At 36.5% G+C, this 24,443-nt stretch overlaps 1 protein-coding gene across 3 annotated transcripts in view; it reads left to right on the forward strand.

The window, feature by feature from the left end:
* USP24 (ubiquitin specific peptidase 24) overlaps nt 1-24,443 on the forward strand; it is a 138,751-nt gene that overhangs the window by 21,820 nt on the left and 92,488 nt on the right. The window contains exons 2-8 of one of the 3 annotated variants that reach the window (XM_036255872.1): nt 7,990-8,155; nt 9,448-9,515; nt 13,233-13,376; nt 14,056-14,178; nt 15,753-15,788; nt 16,134-16,199; nt 22,991-23,056. In XM_036255872.1, the coding sequence (XP_036111765.1) occupies nt 7,990-8,155; nt 9,448-9,515; nt 13,233-13,376; nt 14,056-14,178; nt 15,753-15,788; nt 16,134-16,199; nt 22,991-23,056 (669 nt within the window). Of the gene's footprint in view, nt 1-7,989; nt 8,156-9,447; nt 9,516-13,201; nt 13,377-14,055; nt 14,179-15,752; nt 15,789-16,133; nt 16,200-22,990; nt 23,057-24,443 lie in introns of those variants that run through there. The other 2 variants (XM_036255870.1, XM_036255871.1) reach the window with 2 other exon arrangements.

The following is a 24,443-nucleotide window of genomic DNA, read 5'->3' on the forward strand; positions in this document are numbered from 1 at the left end:
TCTACCACGACCCCAACCAGGGTCAGGGATTGAACCTGCAACCCAGGTACATGCCCTTGACCTGGAATCAAACCTGAGACACTTTGGTCTATAGGCTGACACTCTAACAGCTGAACCAAACTGGTCAGAGCAGAGACACAGGCTTCTTTTCCCTTAGATTGTCAAGTAAAAAAACGACCACAGCCAGTACAATAGCCATCCAGTATGAATGAATCAAAATTATACCTATTTTTTTGTCAGATCAGCAAAAAAAACAAAACAAAACATGTTTTGGTGTGCCGCAGAGTTTTAGTAATTAGTGTGTGCCATGAGATGAAAAAGGTTGAAAATCGCCGCATTAGCTCATCTCTTATTTTTCTTGGATGATCAAATACATGAGATTCAGTGTTACTGGAAAATTTTCAGATTAAAAGTGGCATTCAAGAATTGTTTATGAGCTTATTTCTGTTCTGCTTTAGTGATAGCATTGTGATCTGTAACAAATGCTGAATTTACATTTGTAAAACATTTTTTAGAAATTAAGTATTTTAAAATTTTAAATGAAATTGATGGAATAGCATAATAAAAAGTAAAGACATTGCCTCAAATAGTCAAAAAGGCTGAAAATATTGAGGTTTTTATTATTTAATATACTTGAAAAATAACGTAATACTGGTTTTGAAATAATACGCTCTGTAACCCTCTGCCTCGAATATCATTTCCCTTCAACTTCTTCAGTGGTATGCGCACTCATTCCCATTGCCTGTGCTTGCACAGTAGTCACAGTCCGGCTTGGATTCCCCTCTTCTCTGTTCGCATTGTCCTGCTCTTTAAAGATAAGAATCGTGTCCTTATCTTTGTCCCCAGCATTAAAGCACCTTGTCTGGAACATAGTGAGCTTTTGATAAATGTGTTTCTAATCAATTTTGAATCAGAAATCATTAATGGTTACTGTGTATCATTTGAATTTGGCATCTAATGAGAAAATAGTATATTACATTCCAGAGTTCATATTAAAAGCCTGATGACAGCTTATATCTCTTGGGAGCTATTTTGTAATAGAACAATTCTGAGCTGTTTTGCATGTTTTCTCTCTTGCTCAATATGTAATTTTTGCCAAGGACAGGCTCTACTCACAGTGATGACTCAGAATACTAAGCCACCCTAAATATGGGTTCATGTCACTATTTCCTCCTCTCGGGTGATCCCTGTCTCTTTGTATTGGCAGCACCTTCCTCAGAATGTCATGCTGCTCTCTATCATTTGTTAACCCTGATGTACACCATGTTTGTTCCCTCCTTTTTCAAGACCAAGAATGTTAACAGCATGAGATTTTACACCTTTTAGGTCTTAAATATATTACTTTTAAAATTGTTTCTTTAAAACTATCGTATGGGCATATGTATCATTTGTATTATAGATATTAGGCACAGCTCTGTGATTTGAAATTCTTAGATACGTGTAATGGCCATACCACCCTGAATGCACCTGACTTCTGAAATGCTTAGATATGATGTTTATATGTTTATATATTTATATATGTTTACTTACTGTAATCGTTGAACGTAATTATTATTGATCCATTTTATAATCCAGCCAGTAGAGTGTGAAGGTTCCAGTTTCTCCACATTCTAACATTTACTTTTGACTTTTTTATTTTAATCTTTCTAGTATGTATGAAGTGTTGTGTTGTGGTTTTGATTTTCATTTACCTGATGACCAGTGCCGCTGAGCGCATCTTTTCATGTAAAACTGTTGGCCACCTTTTAATCTTTGGAGAAATGTCCATTCAAATTCTTTTCCCATTTATATGAGGTTATTTGATTTTTATTGTTGAGTTGTAAGAGTTCTTTTATATTCTAGATAAAAGTTTATTATCAGATATAAAATTTACAGATATTTTTCCCCATTCTGTGATTGTTTTTTCGGTTTCTTAATGTTTTTTGATGCACAAAAGTTTTTAATTTTGATGTTCAAAATTCAGAATTTATTTACTTTTGTTGTTCTGTTTTTGGTATCTTAAGAAATAATTGGCTATCCCAAAATGTGGTATGTTTTGAATTAATTTTTGTACATGGTAGGAGGTACAGGTTCAGTTTCATTATTTTGCTTTTGTATGTTCAATTGTCTCAGCACTGTTTGTTGAAAAGGCTAACCTTCCTCCATTGAATTGCTTTTATGCCTTTGTCAAAGATTAACTTAATTGTATTGTTCACCCTTATTTAAAATCAATTGACCACACATGTAAGGGTTTATTTATGGAATCTCAGTTCAGTCCCAGTGATCTGTATGTTCATTTTTATGCCAGTACTGTACCCCGTATGTTTTTATTACTGTAGCTTTTTAGTACGTTTTGAAAGTGGGAAATGTGAATCCTCAAACTTTGTTCTTTTTCAAGATTATTTTTGCTATTCAGAGTTCCTTGTTGTTTTTTTTTAAGAACTTTAAATTTCATCTTCAATTATAGTTTACATTCAGTATTATTTTGTATTAGTTTCAGGTGCACAGCATAGTTCTTAGACAATCATACTTTACAAAGTGGTCTGTCTCCCTGATATTTCCAGGACTCACCTGACACCATACGTAATTATTTCAGTATTTGTTGATTATATTCCCTATGCTGTACTTTACATTGGTGTTTAGTAACTACCAATTTGTATTTCTTAATCCCTTGACCTTTTCACCCAGTCCCTCAATCCCCCTCCCCACTGGGAACCATTAGTCATCCTATGTGTCTATAAGTCCATTTCAGTTTTGTTTGTTTGTTTATCTTGTTCTTTAGATTCCATGTATAAGCAAATTATATTGTATTTGTCTTTCTCAGACTTTTTTCACTTAACCGTAATACTCTCTAGGTCATCTAGGCTATCACAAATGTTAAGGTTTCATTCTTTTTTACAGCCAAGTAATATCCATTGTATGTATATACCTCAACTTTTTACCCACTCATCTTTTGATGGACACTGGGTTGCTTTCATGTCTTAGCTATTGTAAATAATGCTGCAGTGAGCATAGGGGTGCATACAAGGTGGGACAAAAGGAGGTTTACAGTTGTTCATATGAAAAATAATACAATAATAAGTAATATTACAAGAATAAACTTTCATGTACTCATAACTGTAAACATACTTTTGCCTCACCTTGTATATTCTTTCAAATTAGTATTCTGGGTTTCTTCGATAATACCCACAAGTGGAACTGCTGAGTCATAAGGCAGTTCCATTTTTAATTTTTTGAAGCCCCCTCCATACTGTTTATCATAGTGGCTGCAGCAGTCTGCATTCCCACCAACACGGGTTTCCTTTTCTCCACATCCTCACCAGCATTTATTTGTTTGTGGATTTATTTATGACAGGTGTACAACTTTAATTCCCTTGTGGGTTTTTTTTCACTACATGTATTTATAAGTTAATTTTCTTTGTGGTTGCCCTGTGGATTATAATTAACATCTCAATTTATAGCAGTATAATTAGGATTAATACCAACTTAATTTCAATAGTGAACAACACATTGCTCCAATATAACTTTGTTCCCTCCCCACTCTGTTGTGCTATTATTGTTATACTGTCTGACTGCAAGGCAAAGGTGGAATGCTCGCCATAACAAGAAGGGATTTTTCAGACCAAAAAATGAAGCAGGCACCTCCATACAATATAATAGAATTTATTATAGGATAAAGAGGAAAACTGGGTCAGAGCAGAACCAGATGACCTAGCAATTCTGCGCAGATTATTTTCTGTTATAGATTCCTGTTGTACTTTTTTATGGTATTGATACAGTTGTAGTTAGCTAGTTTAGTTATTAATAATAGAAAAGGAGCAGTGGGAAGGCCAGACATTATAGGCATGTCATTTGAGCAGCTTCATCAGGAAGTTGCAGTTTTGCACTCCCCAGGGAACCACCAGCCTATTCCTTGCAAAACACTGGAGAATGGACCCAACAAAGGGAAGATAGATGTATGCCCAGTCAAGTTGTGGGGACTAGGAAAGGTGCTTGCTGTCAGTGAAATCTGGGGACAGAGATCATAGGCTAGAATGGGTGAAGCCAATGCAAGCCAACAAAATTTAGGCTTACATAATCCCCTAAAGCAGCGGTTCTCAACCTGTGGGTCATGACCCTTTTGGGGGTTGAACAACCCTTTCACGGGGGTCGCCTAACACATATTTCTGATGGTCTAAGGAACCAAGACACCGCTCCTATATCCATCTCCAGGCGGGTCCGCCCACACACAACATGAACTGTATTAAAGGGTCCCCACTGCTAAAGAAAGAAATTCTCTTCTCTCGTTGCACTTGACTCTTGGCTTGGAGGGCTCTTTTGATCCTGCTTTCTTGCATATGCCCACACACACAATGAACTGATGGACAGCATTGGGGACATTCAAGCTAAGCTAGCTTGATGCTGTATTGGACCCAGCTCCAACATGGAAAGGAAACTCTGGATACTGGCTGATTTTTAGCGTTGCTGAAGCCCCAATGTACTTTTTCTGTGACTGGACTAAGGGAAATAGGACTTTTGAAACCCTGGGATTAAATTCAGTGGAAAGAAAGCTTTCTATATCACATCCTTCCTCGGGGGGCTTCTGGAAATGCTTATCCCAGCTGTACCCCAAGTCCCACACGCAACTGGGAGAGATGAGGCCCTCTTTCCTCCATTTACATTATAACTCAGGTAGTAAAGATTGACAAGATAAAGGAGCAGAGAATGTAGTAGTTCCAGGGGCCATATTATGGCTACATTTTCAGGAACACAAATACAGTAATCATTAACTGGAAGGTTTCGATATGCTTACCTTATGAACCGTGAGGTCGAAGGTCATAGCATGAACCATAAAAATAAATCCAGGACACAGAATTAGAATTGATTTTGTTTACATTTACATCTGTGTACATACAGTGTCAAATCACATCTTTATATATTATATTATTAACACAGTTTTTAAATTATTGCTCTGTGCATATGTCTTAGATCAGATAGGGAAGAAATACTATATTAATACTGTCTTTATATAGAGAGAATGATGAGGGGCCATGAAAGTGGTGAAATAGGTTAGTGTCATATTTATGAATTTTTAAGAAAATAAAATTTGTAAAGAAAAGCTTTTACTGGAAAAATATTTGTTAAAATGTCGATTTAATTTTAAATGGTGGGACTAATGATGTCTTAATTTTGCAATTCATATTTTGTCTATTTTCTAAAAAGAACATGTAATTTATGACAAAAACCTAAAAGTATTTAGAAACCAATTATTATGTTACCAATGGAATGGGCTATTACTAAATGTAATTAAAGCTTTTTTACCATTGTGTATGTAAGAAACATCAAACCTGTAGAGAATTTTTACAAGTTTATTTGAGCCTGACTTACGACACATGCCCAAGAGCAAGATCTTAATTGCTCACAAGAATAGCAGTTTGCAATTTCCTATGCATTTGGAATTAGGAGGGGAAATGAAGATAGGAGAGAGCAAGGCAGGGATATTAGAAGGAGAGGTCTGAAAGGGCAGTGAGTTATTTAGAGTGAGGAGTCTGAAAAGGGGTAATTCAAAGGTGTGTTAACCTAGAGGTATAGAAACAGTGTACAAAAGGCTTGCTTAAGGCAAGGATAAGCCTTTTTTTTTTTTTTAATCCTCAGTCAAGGACATTTTTTCCATTTTTTGTTCAGATAGAGTGGGAGGGAGGGGAAGAGAGAGAAAGAGAAAGAAACATCGATGTGAAAGGGACCTGCACAACCCAACCAGGGCCAGGGACAAACCGCAACCAAGGTACATGCCTTTAGCTGGAACTGAACCTGGGTCTCTGTGGACTGCAGGCCGATGCTCTAACCGCTGAGCCAAACCGGCTGGGGCAAGGATAAGCCTAATAGTAAAGAAGTTATATGCTTGGGGCGTTATCACCTATCATGACCTACCTGCTTAGGAATTTATGGTCAGATCACTCTATGAGGTTACTTCCCATAGAACCTCTTTTTGTTCCACACCACTATGAGTGAGTCCCTACATCTGTAATTCATTAGGTTCTTCCAGTGTAAGAGTTTAAAGCAGCAGTTTTCAACCAGTGTGCCACAGCATGTGCTGACAGAATTTTTAAAACATGGCAATACTTGATTATTTAGGAGCACTGATTGTTTTTCCCTTAAATTGTCAAACAAAAATGACAGCAGCCAATGCAATAGCCGTCCAGTGTGAATGAATCAAAATTATACCTGTTTTGATAGATAGGCAAAAAATATCTTTTTTGGGGTACCCTAGAATTTTAGTAATTAGTTTATGTGTGCCATGAGATGAAAAATGTTGAAAATCTCAGGTCTTAAGTAATTAAAGGAATTTGACGTAGTTTAGACATTCTGGAAAGGCTTCTCTGAAGGAGTATTGGAGGAATAGAGGCATCTCTGTGGAGATAGACAGAAGTAGATTTGAGAGAAGCTTAAGTCTAGTTACTTGGTCTTGGGGATGGAAATGGGAGAAAGGGACTTTAAGAACGAGTCCTTGGTTCTCGGCTGTGAAAAAGAAGGATATCTTACCTTTTGTGACAGCATGGATGGACCTGGAGAGTATGGTGCTCAGTGAAATAAGTCAGAGAAAGACAAATACCATATGATTCCACTTGTACATGGAATCTAATGAACAAAATAAAGTAACATGAAATAGAAACAGACTCCTAGACAGACTGACAGCTGTCAGGGGCAAGGGGTTGGGGAGCTGAGTGGAAAAGATGAAGGGATTAAGCAAAGAAAAAAAAACAAAACTCTTAGGCACAGACCACAGTATGGTGATCCCCAGAGGGAATAGGGTTAGAAGGAGGTAGAAGAGGGTAAAGGGGAGATAAATGGTGATAGGAGACTTAACTTGGGGTGTTGAACACACAGTACACTATACAGGTGATGTATTATAGAATTGTAAACCTGAAACCTTTATAATTTTACTAACCAATGTCACCCCAATAAGCTCAATTTTTAAAATCTTGAAATTCTAAAATTAAAAAAAAGGAGTCAGTTCCCTGATTTTTGGCTGTGTTGCTAAATGACTGTGGAACCGTTCTCTGGAGAACAGTGAGAGGAGAGAGGAGCACTGAGATCTGAGAAGCTCCAGTACTTGGTAGCTAGGAAGGGGAGACAGAACAGAGCCAGCCAGACCCACAGAAGGAGAACAGGGAAGTGTGCTGTCCCAGGAGATAAGGAAGTGAGTCTAGCATATCGAGAAGAGGGAGCGGGCAGGTTAAATTTTCCTGAAAAGTAAGATTAGGACTAAAACCTATTTATTGGATTCATTGGATTTAAAGATAGAGTTCAATGGTGACATTAACAGTAGCCATTGTGGGAGAGTATGGACTCAAAACCCTACTGGTGTAGTGTCAGGAGTGAGTCAGTGGTGAGAAAATGGAAACAACAAATACAGGTATCTCCTTGGAGAAAGTTATCCCTTCAGTGAAAAAATAAACAAAACGGGCCCTGGCCATTTTGGCCCAGAGGTTAGAGTGTCGGCCTGTGGTCCAGAGAGACCCGGGTTCGGTTCATCCCCAGCCCTGGTTGGGTTGTGCGGGAGGCAGCCACTCGATGTGTCCCTTTCATGTCGATATTTCTCTTTCTCTCTCTCTCTCTCTCTCTCTCTCTCTCTCTCTCTCTCTCTCTCTCTCTCTCTGTCTCTCTGTGTTCCTCTCCCTCCTCTCTATCTGAACGAAAAAATGTCCTCGGGTGAGGATAAAAAATAAATAAACAGACAACATGGGAGAAGATAATGTAGATGAAGGTAGGTTTGATATTTTATAATAAAATAAGAGAGTTTATCTTGGAAGAATGAGATGAGCTTGCCTTCTAAGGAACTAGGGATGCCACTATAATAAAAGTTGAGAATACTTGAGATAGTCTTGATGAAAGATGGGATTATGAGAAAGAAATGTGGAATCCACGCTAATACTATTAATCGCTTCTATTGATAAGCATCTGCTCAGTGTTAAATAAAGTGTTAGTTGCTGATTTGTTTGTTTTTTACCATAATATCTTTTATGTCAGAAGAATGATGAAAATGGAAACTGCTCAGGGGAAGGAATTGAATTCCCTACAACAAACTTATATGAACTGGAAAGCCGTGTTTTGACTGATCATTGGTCCATCCCTTACAAGCGAGAAGAATCACTAGGCAAATGCCTGTTGGCATCTACTTACCTAGCAAGACTTGGTAAGTTTTCAGGCTTCGGGACACATGAGCTGTTTTGTTTTGTTTTGTTTTTGCTAAGAAGCCTGACTTTAATCTTAGCTCTTGTTATTGCCTATCTGTGTAATCTTAGATCATTTACTCTCTTCATCTTTTGCTTATCCCATGTGGAATAAAAGCTTTGAATTAAATCAGCTGTTTTCATCCAGCTCCAATAGAGTGCAAGATTCTTTAAAATATAATTCAAGAAGCTTTATATAATTGAAGAAGCTTTATAGAAATTGAAATTAACTTTTTCCACAGAAGTTTGGAGCACTTTAAGTCCCAATTCAGTGGCTTTTTTTTTTTTAAGAGAAGGTAATATTTATTTAACAAATACTCTGTGCTTATTAAGTGCTTAGCACTGTCTTAAGTGCTTTACAAATATTAAACTAATAAAGTAATAAAATATCACTAGGTTGAAAGAATGGGTGTCAATATAAGGAAGCTTCTCTAGTATATATTAAACAGAAAATAATTTATTTTTCATATTGTATTCAATTGTAAAATAAGAAATGGGCCACTGTTTTGTGATATTTTCCCCCCCTCGTTAAAAGTGTGCATAGTTTACCACCATGATTAAATATGAGGCACATCAGTAGGAACTGTTTTCACTAGAATTAGATTTAATCCCAATAGGCAATTTTCTGGTACGTTTATTACTGGCTTTTTTGCAGCAGCATTTATTGAGTACCTGTAAGGATGTAGGTACTGTGCTAGGCAGTGGGTCTGAGAAAAAGAAAATGTGTTCAGCAGTCATTCACTTAGCTAGTTTTTATCACGTACAGTGTGCCAGGCACAGTTCTGTGCATTTTACACAGAGTTCATCAGTTTGATTTAGGGAAGAAGAGTAATTTTTGGCATTTATTTGAGAATATTTGTATTTTTATAGAGCTGTTTAGGAAAATAATAATAGTGAGTAAGTAGTTGCTGTTGGTGTTTATTAGTTATTCAGTCAGATCATTTGAAGTTACTCTGACATGGAAACCAGTTCAACCATTTCAGTTATAATTAATATTTATTGATTATACTATTAACAAATGTATATTAATGAATAAATACTAATAATTGTGTTGTGCCACTAATAAAAAATGAATACTATGATTGCTTCTTAGCCTGTTTCTTTATCAGAATTTTTATATTCTACTTTTAATAATCCCTTTAAGAATCAAGATTTCTATCGTAAATAGTTCCAGATGTATGACTTTGGAATGATACATATGGTCTCTACAAACTATTTAAACTCTGAGGCATATCTTTTCATTTATTTTACTAAGGTCTTTCCGAGTCCGATGAGAATTGTAAAAGATTTATGGATAGGTGTATGCCTGAAGCATTTAAAAAGGTAAGAAGTGTGCTTGGCTGATTTCTTTTTTGCTGGGGGTGAAGGTGAACAGGCTTTTTGTTTTAGTTTTTTATGTGTGAAACCAGTTTATGAATCTTGTTCAACTGAGGAATCCTCTAATATGAAAAAATAGCTGTAAATTTGGGGTTTATAAATGATTTGTTGCTTTTGCATTTAATTGCTTGCACATGTCTTTGATTGACTATCACTTTTGTTTCTATTTAATTGTAAAGGTTAAGATTTTATAATAGGAAATGAGACATCTTACTAAACTAGGTGTTGTGGCACTTAGAAAAATAATGTTTATCAATATACAAGTCATTTTATATGTATTCTGAGATAAAATAAACTACAGAAAGTTTGGCTGGGTTGAGTATTCTTACTGGCAAAATGACATGCGGATGGCACCATGTGTCAGGCTAGAGTGATATGCTTGCTCCTGTTCTGGTCACATCTTTTGTAAAGCAGTGACCTTAACATTGAGAATCAGAGACCACAGGACTTGTTTTTCTAACTCAAGGAAGACTCCCTTTTTGGAATATGAATCCTGAATTCCCACAAGAATAGAGACAATGTCCTAGACACTGTTGTTTTCTCCAGCGTGTAGCCAGTGCCCAGCTCAAAGTAAAATAACTCAGTAAATCTTTGTTGAAAGAATAAATGAGTCTCCTGCTGTCTTGTACTTCTGAGTTTTGACATCCATTTTTGTCTCATATGCAAGTAAGTCAGTACAACTACAGATGGGTGAAGTTTGTACTTATCTTTAAACCCAGTAAAATAAACTGTTCATTGGCAAACTGTTATTCTCATCTCCTTTGTTTGGAGGCTTAAAAAAATAACAAAATTAATTATAGGAACAAAAAATAGCTTCATCTTTGAAAAAAGGGAGAAATCCTTTTTTCATCAGGCAGGGATTATTTGGACTCCAGAATTTATCTTCATTTTGGGTGAGTTCATTAACCAATTTATAGTGTTAAACTTTTAAGAATTGCATTTAGAATTAGAGTAGCTTTTTAAAAATAGCAGAATTTTGATAATGTAACAAACTGTGAGGCATACAATATATGCATACATTTACAGAGGAAGAAAATACAAGTTTATTCTGGCATAGAAAGGGATTTATTAGTAAGGAAAGGACCTTTAGGTTGATGATCTCCAGATCCAGAGAACCCTGTCAGTTCACCAGCAAGTTGCATTTTTGGAATATAATACTTTAACCCTATAAACAGATGCTTCAGAGGACTGTTTTATATTATGCCCTCAGCTGTTGGTAATAGGATAATAAATGGTCAAGGGGTTGTTTGGGGTTTTTCTGTAAAATTGTGAGCACTACGGTACCCTACATTATATTTTTCCTGGTTGTTTATGTAAAAATGTCTGTTAAATTCCCTTAGTGTTTAGAACTGTTAAAAAGATTCCCCTCCCATCAGTAAGGCATACTTTCTTTTATTAAATCAGAAGAGCTACAGAATTCTGTGTGCCTTTAGACTTGGCTGCTAGAAAACTCAGTAGCATTTTTTATATAATTGCTCTTGGTTTCCTTTGCTATGTTTTCTGGTATGATTATTTTCAGTCTACTACCTTCTCTAGGTTTTTCTTAAAAGCCGCTTCAAAAATTTTAGAAGGGTATATTCGTAATTAAGCACCTGTATGAATAAGATACACAAAGGATCTTTGTTGTCGTTTCTACTTTCTTCACTTTACTGCTTCAGGCCAGCCTGGATTCTTTTTGACTTTCCTTTTTCTTCTTTATTAATTTTAGAGACAGAGGGAGAGAGAGAAACATCGATGGGAGAAAACATTGATTGGTTGCCTCCTGCATACCCTTCACTGGGGATTTGGCCCACAACCTGGGCATGTGTCCTGAAAGGGAATTGAACTGGCAACCTCTTGGTGCATGGGTCGACACTCAACCCCCGAGCCACAACAGCCGGGCAGGATTTTTACTTAGTATATTGAGGCAGGGAAGAAATCTAGTGCATACATGTGGTTACCACGTGTGCATCTTCCCTACCTCTTCTGGTATCAGAACTCCATTTTAAAATTAAAAACTGAATGAATGAGATGGCAACAGAGGGAGTAATGCCTAATCCACCTACTTTTTCTTGTTGTTGTCACCATGAAGCTTCTTAAATGTTAATCTCTGCTTCATTTTGCTTTAATTTAATTCTAAGTATAGGAAGAATATATAGGTAGGGGAAAAAAAAAAAAAAAAAAAGTCCTGCAAAAAATAGTAATTCATTGGTTTATATAAAAAAATCAGTCTTATGATTATTGCTCATTGGAGCAAATAGTGCAGTTAATTGGTATTTAGAAAATCTGGAACTGAGGTTTTCCTCTGCAGCTAAAAACTCTGAGCTCTCTTAGGCTGCTTTTGTTAAGAGCTTCTTAATGTGGCCAAGATGAAATTTTTATTGCACTGTCTTTTCTTTCTGAAGGGAAATTTTATGAAAACATAAAACCACTATATTGTTTTGCCATTATTTTATTAAGTGAAATCTTTTGAGTTCTCATTCTCTGTTCTGGCAGTTGTTTCTGAATTAGACTTCCCTAAGGAATAGCATACTGAGGATTGGGAAAATTTAGTAATGATGATTTTAGATTTATCTATGTGCCTATTCCCTCTTTTTAACAAATATAAGATGCTGAGTATAAGAGGCACCATTGTTCTCTATTTTATGCTTATATTTTAAAAAAATAGCTGCAAAGCAAACAGTGTTACAGTGCCTTATCACTTAGAGCATTGGTTTTCAACTTTCCTAATGCTGCAACCCTTTAATACAGTTCCTCATGTTGTGGTGACCCCCCCAACCATAAAATTATTTTCATTGCTATTTCATAACTGTAATTTTGCTACTGTTATGTCTTAGGCGATCCCTCTGAAAGGGTCGTTCAACCCCCAAAGGGTTTTTATTTAAACATTTTTTAAATTTGAATATTACTTTTATATAAACCAAAAGGAAAATACAAGCAAAATAAACTGGTAAGGTATTTCTAAAATATTTTTCACCTTCAGCCCTGGCCGGTTTGGCTCAGCAGTTAGAGTGTCAGCCCTCGGACCAAAGAGTCACGGGTTGCGGTTTGTCCGATCAGGGTTGTATGTCTGTCTGTCTCTCTCTTCCTCCCTCTCCCTCTCTCGCTTCCCCTCCCTTCCTCCCACTCTATCTGAAGATAAATGGAAAGATATCCTCCGGTAAGGATTAAAAATATATATACAGATTGTATTTTTTTCACATTCAGAGTCATGCTCTCATCTGGTCAGTAGGTGGAAAATGCAGTCCTGTTTCTGAGATATAAAAACATAAAAAGAATGTATATATTGAGATGAGAGAACTGAGCCTTCGAGAACTTAGGTAAATTTGTCCAGGGCCACACAGCTAGAATATAGCAGTATCAGGTTTTGATCTCAGGTTCTTATTAGCTCTATACCATTCAACCTTCCCTAGTAATGTTGAAAAGTAGAGGAGCAGATATATATATATATTTTTAAACCAACTTCTTTAATGTAAGGGAATTAAAGTTCAAAAACAGAGTTCAGTGTTGACTGTGAATTACATGAACAAGTAGATGGACTACAGCTTGGGTCTTGTGAAGCAAGTCGTCTGCATAAAAATAAGTATTATGATAATACTCTCTTGATTATTTGATACTGAACTGATAAACTGTGGACTTTTTCCTTCTTCCAGTTAGACTCCAAACTTCCCTTTGTTTTTGTAGCTCCTGACGTCAAGTGCTGTTCACAAGTGGGGTACTGAAATTCATGAAGGAATCTACAACATGTTGATGCTGTTAATAGAACTGGTTGCAGAGAGAATAAAACAAGATCCAATTCCCATTGGTCTCCTGGGTGTGCTTACAATGGTATAGTATCTCCAAAATATGAAGTGCTTTGTTTTGATTTTGTTTAAAATACCTACTATCCTCTGACTTGTACTTAATGAGTGACAATATTATCATTAAAGATATTAACTTAGCTGTTAGGATCCTTGCTTTTTATTTTAAAAGCTACCATTCTGTGTTTTCACTTTTAAAGAAATAACCTTTCTAATTTTAGTAACTTTTTCAGCTCATAGACTGATTAAAATAGCTTTCCCTTATGTCTCCCTGATTATTTATAACATAAATACTTTCATATAGGATGTTCATATGGTTTGCTTTCTGGCCTTTTTTCTTGACTAGTAACAGTACATGGAGAAGAGGCACTCATGTTTTCCCTCCTAACTTCTGTCTTCACTGCCTTTCTGCTCAGCTCTACCTGTGGCAGTCCTAGGATGGCAGGAACATTGCATCACCTTGCTGAATCAGACCTCTCGTCCTGTTACATTCTTCTCTTCCCTCACAGCAGATGTTGATCAGTACCAGAGAGCACCACTTCAGTCATTTGCTCCTCTGCTCCAGCTAAAGAATATGTTTTGTGGGGATATTTGAAAGATTCCATTAATAAAGGAGTTCAAGGCTGTATTTTTATCTTTTCTAATGCTAATATGTGTTGCTATAGAAATAGATAAAAATAATGTTTCTCTGTTCTCTTTGAATCTAGGCTTTCAATCCTGATAATGAATACCATTTTAAAAACAGAATGAAAGTGTCTCAAAGGAATTGGGCAGAAGTGTTTGGAGAGGGAAATATGTTTGCTGTTTCACCTGGATCTACTTTCCAAAAGGTAAACATAGTTTTGTTTCATTTGGAAAAGTCTTTCAAAATATTTTTCAATTTTTAATACATTTTTCTCCAACATTGTTATAGAGAAATGTATTGAAAAAGATGTTCTGTACTATAAAAATAAGTTTACACAGATGGATTAAAAGAGTCTATGAAAAATGACAAATATTCCATATGGCTCATAAAATTGGTAACATTTTTAAAAAAATAAATTATATATTTTCCCATAGCTGTTAACTAACATCATAAAGAATTTTATAGATTTGAAGTGATATTTAGTGAAATGAGAAGAGACTGCATAAATGTCCTATTTATTGAATTTTCAGAACTACAGTTTAATGGCTGTCCCAGTTCCTTAGAGATGTTTGAGAGACTAGAGCATTTGAAATAATGCGAATGGACTAATTATACCTAGAAAAAAATAATAGTAGTCTCATGTATAACTTTCTTTTAAACTCCATAAGTATTAACAGTTTTGTTTTTTCAGGCACAGAATCAGTATCTTTTTATATCTTGAAAGTACTGTACTACAATGTGCAAATAGCATTATATCTACAAGGAGGACATAACTTAAACAATCCCTTGATCAAACACTGGTTGTTAATAAACAGTTGAAAGAAGTCAGTTTAGTAGATAAAAAACGTGTCCATTGCCTGGCCAGTATGACTCAGTGGTTCAGTGTCGACCCATGTACCAAGAGGTCCTGCTGGTTCGGTTCCTGGTCAGGGCACATGCCCAGGTTGTGGACCAAATCCCCAGTGAGGGGCATGCAGGAAGTGGCCAATGTTCTCTCTCATTGATGTTTCTATCTTTCTCTCCCGCTCCCTTATTCTTTCTCTAAAATCAATAAAGAAAAAAAAAATTTTTTTTTAAACTTGTCCATTGTGCCCAGCCGGTGTGGCTCAATGGATTGAGCGTTGTCCCATGTACTGAGAGGTCCTGGTTCAATTCCTGGTCTAGGGCATGTGCCCAGGTTGTGGGCTCGATCCCCATTAGGGGGCATTCAAGAGGCAGCGATGGATGTTTCTCACATTGATGTTTCTATTCTCTCCCTTCCTATCTCTCTAAAAAATCAATTAAAAAAAAAAAAAACTTGGGCATTGCTTTAGCAGAAGTAGAGGTTTAATCATTTATTAAACATTTACTATATGTCTGACATTATTTTAGGTTTTGGAGATATAAATTAAAAAGCCCTTGTTCTTAATATAAAGAGTAATAAGACATGATTCATAACATGTTAAACATGTGGAGCATAGTGGAGGAAATATGAAAAAAATATATTTTATAATAAACAGTAGATGCAAGTATAATGATGTAGACTTATAGACTCCTAAAATTATGTAAATAAAAATTACTGTACAATAAACAATAGATGCAATTATAATACAGACTTATAGACTCCTAAAATTATATATAGTTATGTCAGAGATTCATGTTAAACATTTGGAAAAACCTTTCAAAATATTTTTCAAATTTTAATACTTTTTTCTCTATTTTTTAAAGTAAAAGAAATATAAGGGTTGATGGGGAAGTTTTTATATTGCCATTTCAATTTGTATTTTTTTTCTCTCATAGGAACCTCATGGATGGGTTGTGGATTTGGTAAACAAGGTATACAGCTTTTATTAATAACTTTTATTTTTCACGTTCTAATGAAATTTCCTAGAATTTGGTATGTTAAGTAAATGACAACTACAGAGAATAATCAGAATTTATTTTAGGGAGACAGGTTTTATACTTCCCTCCTGTCTTTTATGCATGATGTTTATACAGATGAACATTATCCTTAGGACTTAGCACAACTCCTGCAGTGTATCACAAGAGCATTAGAATTCTCTTTGTGATGACTCTCGAGCAGTCGTGTAGAGCACACTGATAGAGTGCAATGTTAGCCTTAGTTCTTTGCTTAAAATATTAATGTATGGCATTTTAAAATGAATTTGTACCTTTTTTCAGTTTGGAGAATTAGGTGGATTTGCAGCAATCCAAGCAAAGCTTCGTTCGGAAGATATAGAACTTGGGGTAAGTGAAACCACCACTTGTGCTTGATATGGAAGTTCACTTTATATTTATATTGGTATGTAACCAAGGGACATGGTCTGGACACATTAAATTAAATGTTAAAATATAATTTAATCTTTACAGAAGCAGCTTCCTTGGTAACCACAGAAATGGTTACTCTTAATCATAACAACCAAATTTCAATATAGGGTGTTTTGATTTTATTTCACTAATTTCCCTTTGCATATGGTATTTTTCTCTTAATTTGTGATGGTTACATGAAATGCTCTTGTTATTTAAAGACAATTGAAATATGTGTCAAGTATTTGTGTACATAACAATTTTATGCCTCAGTAATCAGTTTATTTCATAGGACCAGGCCCAAATGAAATACTTGAAAATTGTTTAGTAAGCTTTTTGATGTTACAGAGATTCATAGATAAAAGAGGGCTATAACAGGAGCTGAGAATCATCCCTCAGGTGCAATACCATTATGTTTTCATGTCAACTTCATTTTCTCAAAAAAATTTAACCTTGTGGTTAGGGAAATAATTTAAGCTTTAATTTTGCAGACTGCTGACCTCTTTGTAACTGAGAGCACTTTATTCTGTTCTCTAGGTAATTAGTCATTCAATTAAAAATGACTTATGTACTTGCCATTTATAAGACACTGTGCCAGCTACTGTAAATAGATCAGAGCAGAAAATGATGTGGTAAAATAATATACCTAAGTGATGCAAATTGTGGTTGGAGTGGCATTTATTTGTGGGATCATGACTAATCTTTGCATGAGGAACATAACAGCAGTCAAGGTTGGTAAGAGACTGAGCCTTTCTTGCCACCCTCTGTTTATCCTTAAAGATCAGATGTCTGCCCGGTCATAAATACTCCCACTGACACTGATCAGGGAGCCTCTTCCACCTTCCCTGAACGTTAAGTAGGTTGTTGGGCTGTTGTTTTATCCCCATTGAATGGATAAAGTATGTTAGAAATGACTTTATTGACCTGGAAGATAATAGGTAGTGATTTTGAAAATCAAAATAAAGCAAAAACCTATTCAGATACAGGGTTTTATCCAGTTGATATCAGAAATTAACTTCATTTTTAAAAATGATTAAAACACCCGCCCTGGCTGGTTTGGTCGGCCATTGGACCAAAAGGTCTCAGGTTCAGTTCTGGTCAAGAGCACATACCTCAGTTGTGGTTGGATCCCTGGCCCTGGTTGGGGCTGTGCGGAAGGCAACCAATCGATGTTTCTCTCTACCCCTCTTTTCCTCCCTGCACTGTAAGAATCAATGGAAGAGTGTCCTCAGGTGAGTATTAAAAAAAAAAAAGATTAAAACACCCAATCATTTCTTGCAGAGCTAATTTATTTAAAAAACAAATACAGCCTTGGCTCAGTTGGTTGAAGCATCATTTCATACACCAAAAGGTCTTGGGTTCAATTTCCTGTCATGGTACATACACAGGTTGCGGGTTCAATACCTGGTCGGGGAGCATTCGGGAGGCAGCTGATCAATGTTTCTCTCTCTTTCTCTGTCACTCTCCCTTCCCTTCCCTTTCCTCTCTCTCTCTCAAATCAATGTGAAAGCATGTCCTTGGGTGAGGATTTAAAAAAACAAACAGAGAACAGCCCGAAGTTTCTACCCTACTTGTAAGAAAATTGACTAAGGATAGATATATAGGAATCTGGGCTTACTCTCATTATTTTCAAATGTCTTAAGGTTTAAGATTCCTCCAAGAGCCCTGGCCGGTTTGGCTCAGCAGTTAGAGCATCAGCCTGTGGTCCAGAGAGAGCTGGGTTCAGTTCCCACTGAGAGCACGTACCACGGTTACAGTTTGTCCCCGCCCCTGGTTGGGTTATGTGGGTGGCAGCCACTCGATGTGTCCCTTTCACGTCAATATTTCTCTCTCTCTGTCTTCCTCTCTCTCCCTCCTACTCTATCTGAACAAAAAATGGAAAAAAGTTCTTGGGGGAGGATAAAAAAAAAAGATTCCTCCAAGATATTTTCCTCAGTTCAGACCATTTCTTAGAACAATTCTGTTGTTTGTTGTTGCAGTTGATGTAGAATTAGATTGTTGAGGTTGTATTGAGGAATGGCAAAATTCAGGCTAAGGAGAAAGATTCAAAAATTGAGGCTCTAACAAGTATGATGAAAATTTCACAATAAATGCCTGATTTCTGACCAGTTAAGAAGGTGGCTATGTTCCAGAATAAATTTAGGCCATAGGATAAGATGGAGTACAATTAAATGATTCGTTTTACATTAACATTTACACTCATTAAATATTTTTTAATTTGAAAATACTGGGGGGAAATTATTCTTAATCCATCAGTTAAAATTAATACCTGCACAGAGTAAGAAGTGAAAGTTGCTTTTCCTCTACTCTATCCCGACACATATGAATATACCTACCTCCTAGAAAATGGTTACCTTTTTATACTTAGCCTTCCTGGGTTTTTTCTAAATTTATATAAGAATATATGTGTACATGTTCTTTCTCTCTTTAAGACTAAATCATAATCTATACCTAGTAGCATATTTTCATGTAATATTATATCATAGGTATCTTTCCAGGTTAGTACTATCAGTGTTTTTAATGGCTCCAGTCTTTTCCCACAGAAGTTGTACCATAATGCAGTCACTTATTAATGAACATGGATTGTTTCTAAGTTTTTGCTGTTGTGGAGAGTGTTCCCTGTAAATTTGTCTTTATATGTATATTCAGCCATCTCTGAAGGATATGGAAAATGGGATTTCTGGGTTAAAGACTATATAAATTTTAAAATTATAATTGATAGTGCTAAATCTTTTCCCCACAAAGTAATTTTTTTCCAATATGAAAGATAAGGATTGGACTTTTATTTTATGTGAATTTGAGCATTTCATCATAAGATTATTGGCTGTTTTCGTTTCTTCTGTAAATTGACCTAGTTATTTAGGTCTCTTTTGGTTGGTTTGTTTGTTTTGGTAAATTTCAGGAATTCTTTTCATAGTAAGCTTATCCAAGCCCTGTCTATTTTGTGTGTTGTAAATTTTTTTTTTTTCCGGTCTTTTGCTTCTCTTTTCATTTTTATTGCTGGCTACACAGAAGCTTCAAAATTTTATGTAGTCATTATTTTTCTTAATGACTTAAAACATTCGTAACCTTTGGGGAAATGTTTCCCTATCTCAAGGTTATAATAACACTCATTTCATTGTATATTTTACAGTTCTATTTTTTAAACTTAGTTCTTAATTTTTTTTTTTTTTTAATCCTCACCCGAGGACATTTCTCCATTTTTTGTACAGATAGAGTGGGAGGGAGAGAGAGGAAGAGAGAGAGAGAGAGAGAAACATCGACATGAAGGGACACATCGAGTGGCTGCCACCCGCACAACCAACCAGGGCCGGGGACAAACTGCAACCGAAGTACGTGCCCTTAGCGGGAACCGAACCCGGGTCTCTCCGGACCGCAGGCCGACGCTCTAACCGCTGAGCCAAACTGGCCAGGGCACTTAGTTCTTAATTTAAATTTATTTCTATATATTGTGTAACATAGAGATCCAATTTTATTTTCTTCCAAATGGGTAACTCATTGTTATAAGATCCCCTAATTAAAAATTCATCTTTTCTTGACTGATTTGCTGGCTTTATCGTATGTCACCATCCCATGTGTACCTGGATGTGTTCCTGGACTTCAGTTCCAGTCATTCACTCATTCTTTCATTCTTTGGCCATTTCTTTACTGCTCTACTCTTTTAATTATTCTGCCCAATTCTGCCCAGAATTATTCTTCTCTAAAGTTTTTTTAATCACTCTCATATTTTTACCCTTCTGAAGATAGTCAACATGTTAGGTTCTCCTGCAGAAAATCTCACTGAGATCATGTTTGGAATTGTGTTAAACTTATAGGTCAATATGTGGAGAATTTACATTTTTACTGTACTGGTTCTTTTCATTTAAGAACATAGCATTTCATTTATTTGTACCTTCTTGTATGTATTTTAGTAAGGTTTTATAATGTTCTTCATGGAAGTCTTAAATGTCTTTTTGTTAAATGCACGTTTTACTCCTTCCCAACTATTCTCTCTTTTTTCAAATAAAATTTTTTAGTATTGTATAAAATGAACTTCAAGTAATTTCAGCTAGTCCTCCAAAGAAGTTTTATTGGCATATTATTATTATTTAAATTACATTAACTTTTTTTTAATCTTTATTGTTGAATGTAGAATGTATTACAGATGTTCCTCATTTTTCCCCCACTTGACCCCCTCCTCCCCATTCCCGCCCCCCTCCCACCTTTTCCCATACTATTGTCTGTGTCCATTGGTTATGCATATAAGTTCTTTGATTTATTTCTTCCCACCCCCCAACCCCTTTCCCTTTGAGGTTTGTCAGTCTAACAATGAATTTGTATTTCTTAATCCCTTCACCTTTTTCACCCATTCCCTCAACCTGCCTCCCATCTGGCAACCAACAAAATGTTCTTTGTATCTATGAGAATGTTTCTGTTCTACCTGTTCATTTTGTTTGTAGATTCCATTGTTGATAGATATGTATTCATTGCCATTTTGTTTGTTCATATATTTTATCTTTTTCTTCAAAAAGACCCTTCATCATTTCATATAACAACGGTTTGGTGGTGATGAATTCCTTTAACTTTTTTTTGTCTGGGAAACTATATGGCCATCGATTCTAAATGACAGCTTTGCAGGATAGAGTAATCTTGGTTGTAGGTTCTTGCTTTTCATCACTCTGAATATTTGTTGCCACTCCCTTCTGGCCTGCAAAGTTTCTTTTTTTTTTTTTTTATCCTCACCCGAGGATATTTTTCCATTTTTTTTGTTTTTTGTACAGATAGAGTGGGAGGAAGAGAGAGGAAGGGAGAGAGAGAGAGTAACATCGACATGAAGGGACACATCGAGTGGCTGCCACCCGCACGATCAACCAGGGCCGGGGACAAACTGCAACCGAAGTACGTGCCCTTAGCGGGAACCGGACCGCAGGCCAACGCTCTAACCGCTGAGCCAAACTGGCCAGGGCCTGCAAAGTTTCTTTTGAGAAATCAGCTGACAGCCTTATGGGAAGTCCCTTGTAGATAACTAACTGCTTTTCTCTTGCTGCTTTTAAGATTCTCTCTTTGTCTTGAACCTTTTGCATTTTGATGATGATGTGTCTTGGTGTGGGCCTCTTGGGGTTCATCTTGTTTGGGACTCTCTGTGCTTCCTGGATTTGTATGTTTGTTTCCTTCACCAAGTTAGGAAAGTTTTCTGCCATTATTGTTTCAAACAGGTTTTCAATTTCTTTCTCTCTTTTCCTTCTGGCACCCCCAAGATGTGAATGTTGGCACACTTGAAGTTGTCCAAGAGGCTCCTTACACTATCCTCATTTTTTGAACTTTTTTTTTCTTTTTGCTGTTCTGATTGGGCGTGTTTTGCTTCCTTATGTTCCAAATCGATGGTTTGCTTCTTGGATTTACGTACTCTACTATTGAATCTGTGTAAATTATTCTTTGTTTCAGTTAGTGCCTCCTTCATTTCTGACTGTGCATCCATCATTTCTGACTGCTCCTTTTTTATGCTCTTGAGGCCCTCCCTAAGTTCACTGAGGTTCTCACTAAGTTCATTGAGCATCTTTATAAGCAGTATTTTGAACTCAGCATCTGTTAGGTTGCTTATCTCCATTTCGCTTAGTTCTTTTCTTGGGGTTTTGTTCTGTTCTTTCATTTGGGACCTGTTTCTTCGTCTCCTCATTTTGGCTGCCTCCCTGTGTTTGTTTCTGTGTATTACTTAGTGAGCGGTATGGGGCTAGCTGAGACCAGATGCTGCTTGTTTGAAAGAATTTAGGAAAAACCTGAAGTGGGATCCAAGACAGGCCAATCCTATGGTTAAGCAAGTGGCAACAGCTTGGGTGGGCCTGAAAGCGGGTGGGGCGGGGCCTCAGGGAGTCGCCAGGGCGGGGCTACCAGTTTGAGCCAGGTTGCTGGAGTCCCAGGTATGGCGACTGTCTGCAGCCCCAGGGAAGGGCTCACCAAAGGAACAAAGGCCTCTGACAGCACGTCTGTCCCGGAGAAAGCCCCCTCTCCAGCCCTCCTCCAGTGCCAAACAGCTCAGTTCTTCCCTGTATGTCTCTGGTACCCCTCGAGCTGCCTCCTCTCCAAGCTTAGAGGGAGTGAGTCCAATAAGTCCGTGCGTGGACCCTTTAAGAGGAGCTGCCTGGGGCTCCAGCCGCTTCAGCCTCCCTGAGCCTCAGTTCCTGCTGGTTTTTCCAGCCAGAAGTTATGGGGACTTCTCTTCCTGGCACTGGAAACCCTGAGCAGGGCACCTGGTGTGGGACGGGGACCTCTCAGTCCTCAGGAAGGACCTTCCCAGCCGAGGTATCCTCCTGATTTTTATCCGCCACACGTGGGTATGAGACCAGCCCATCGCGTCTCCACCCCTCCGCCTCTCCTACCAGTCTGGATGTGGCTGCTGCTTTAATTCCGTAGTTGTAGGACTTCCATTCAGCTTGATTTCAGGTGGTTTTGAATGATGGTTGTTCTTTAGTTTAGTTGTAACTTTGATGTGGTTGTAGGAGGACGTGATACCACGTTTACCTACGCGGCCATCTTGACCGGAAGTCTACATGAACTTTTTATAATAATTTAAATGGATTGGCATCTTCATATGAGTTCTTTCTATTTAAGAGTATAATTTGCCTAAGTTATTCATTCATGACTTGATAAACTACTTTTTAAAATTTTTCTCTGACATAACGAAAAAAATGTGTTTAATGTTGGAGGGAAAAACCCACTCACATTTGTTTCTAACCATCACTGTCTTTTTTCAGGCAGTCTCAGCATTGGTGCAGCCCTTAGGGGTGTGTGCAGAGTACCTCAATTCCTCAGTGGTTCAGGTGAGATTGGCCCATTTACATTTACTTTGGAAGGTGATCTAAGACATACAAAGAATAATAATTATATTTTTATCAGGTTTGTTCAGAATTGTGCCTAATCCAGAATAACTTTTAGTGAATATGTTATCAAAAGAAAAATACAAAATGATTAATAATTTAAGGTCTAGGGGACCTCTAACATTTAAAGTTATTTACCTTTTAATTTATAATTTTATAACTATAACTCATATATTACAGCATATATTTTCCTTCATTTCCTTGTCTATAAAATAGGCTGCATAAATCCCACCCACGCCCCGCTTCACGGATTGTTTAAGGATTCAGTACCATTGTGAATTAAATTAGATCAGTGTTGAACAACCCACTAGGCTCACTTACTAGCTGAGTCTCATTGCTGAATAACAGCTTGACAGCACATCTTGTCTGATTTCCTGCCTCAGCAGGTCATAGAATATGCAAAGCTGTGAGTGTTCAGTTTTATAATGCTTAAGGCCTAGTGTACTCTCTTTTTCCTTTCCATTTCAGTTGACAAGTTTTACTGAATAAAATGTCACGCTGAAATACCTCCATTTATTGTTTCCTTTATACATAAGTGTGAAACCTATAACTTTCAGATTTTTTTTTTAATCATATAAATGATTTAAAAAGCACAGTGTCCTTTGGGGGCAATATTTAGTATACACGAGTCCTTCTTTCTAAAACCTGATTTAGTTAGGGCCATTTTAACAAGGGAGATAGGATTTTTTTTTTTTTTTTAGTAGGTTCTGGAAATTTCTGCTATTTCTAAGTGTTAAATGCCTTCTTTAGATGTCAAAGTAATACTGCAAGATTTTCAGATGAAATAGAAGGACATATTTCTTCATTCTGGATATTGAGTGAGCTCTTGAGAAACATCTAGTGTTCTTTTAACTTATTAAGCTATAAACATAATCAGTTTTGTAGCTGAAACACAGAGGCAAAATTATTTTATTTTTTAATAATTTAATAAATATTAATAATTTAATAATTTTTTAATAACGGTCAGAATTTATTTTTAAATGCATGCAATGCTCCATGGAAATTAGCATAAATATTTCAGCTGGTAATTAATGCTAAGTTCTTTAGAAATTTCAGATTTTATATATAAGCACAGGGTACTTTAAAAAGAGTAAAAAAAAGAAGATATGTCAATTTCCAATCAAAGCATATTTAACTTCATCTTTATTTTAATTATGAAACTACCCAACCTTAAATTCATGCCATATTCATACCAGGTTACATGTCATAAATTAACAATCATCTCTACCATTTGTTACTTCTGCGCTTTGGCTTCCTTATCTGAAAAATGGTGATGATAGTCATGTATCTCACAGATTTGCAGTGAGAAGCAGGGCTGGCACATGCTGAC

This window comes from Molossus molossus, unplaced genomic scaffold, assembly GCF_014108415.1.
Source record: "Molossus molossus isolate mMolMol1 unplaced genomic scaffold, mMolMol1.p scaffold_m16_p_12, whole genome shotgun sequence".
NCBI lineage: Eukaryota > Metazoa > Chordata > Mammalia > Chiroptera > Molossidae > Molossus > Molossus molossus.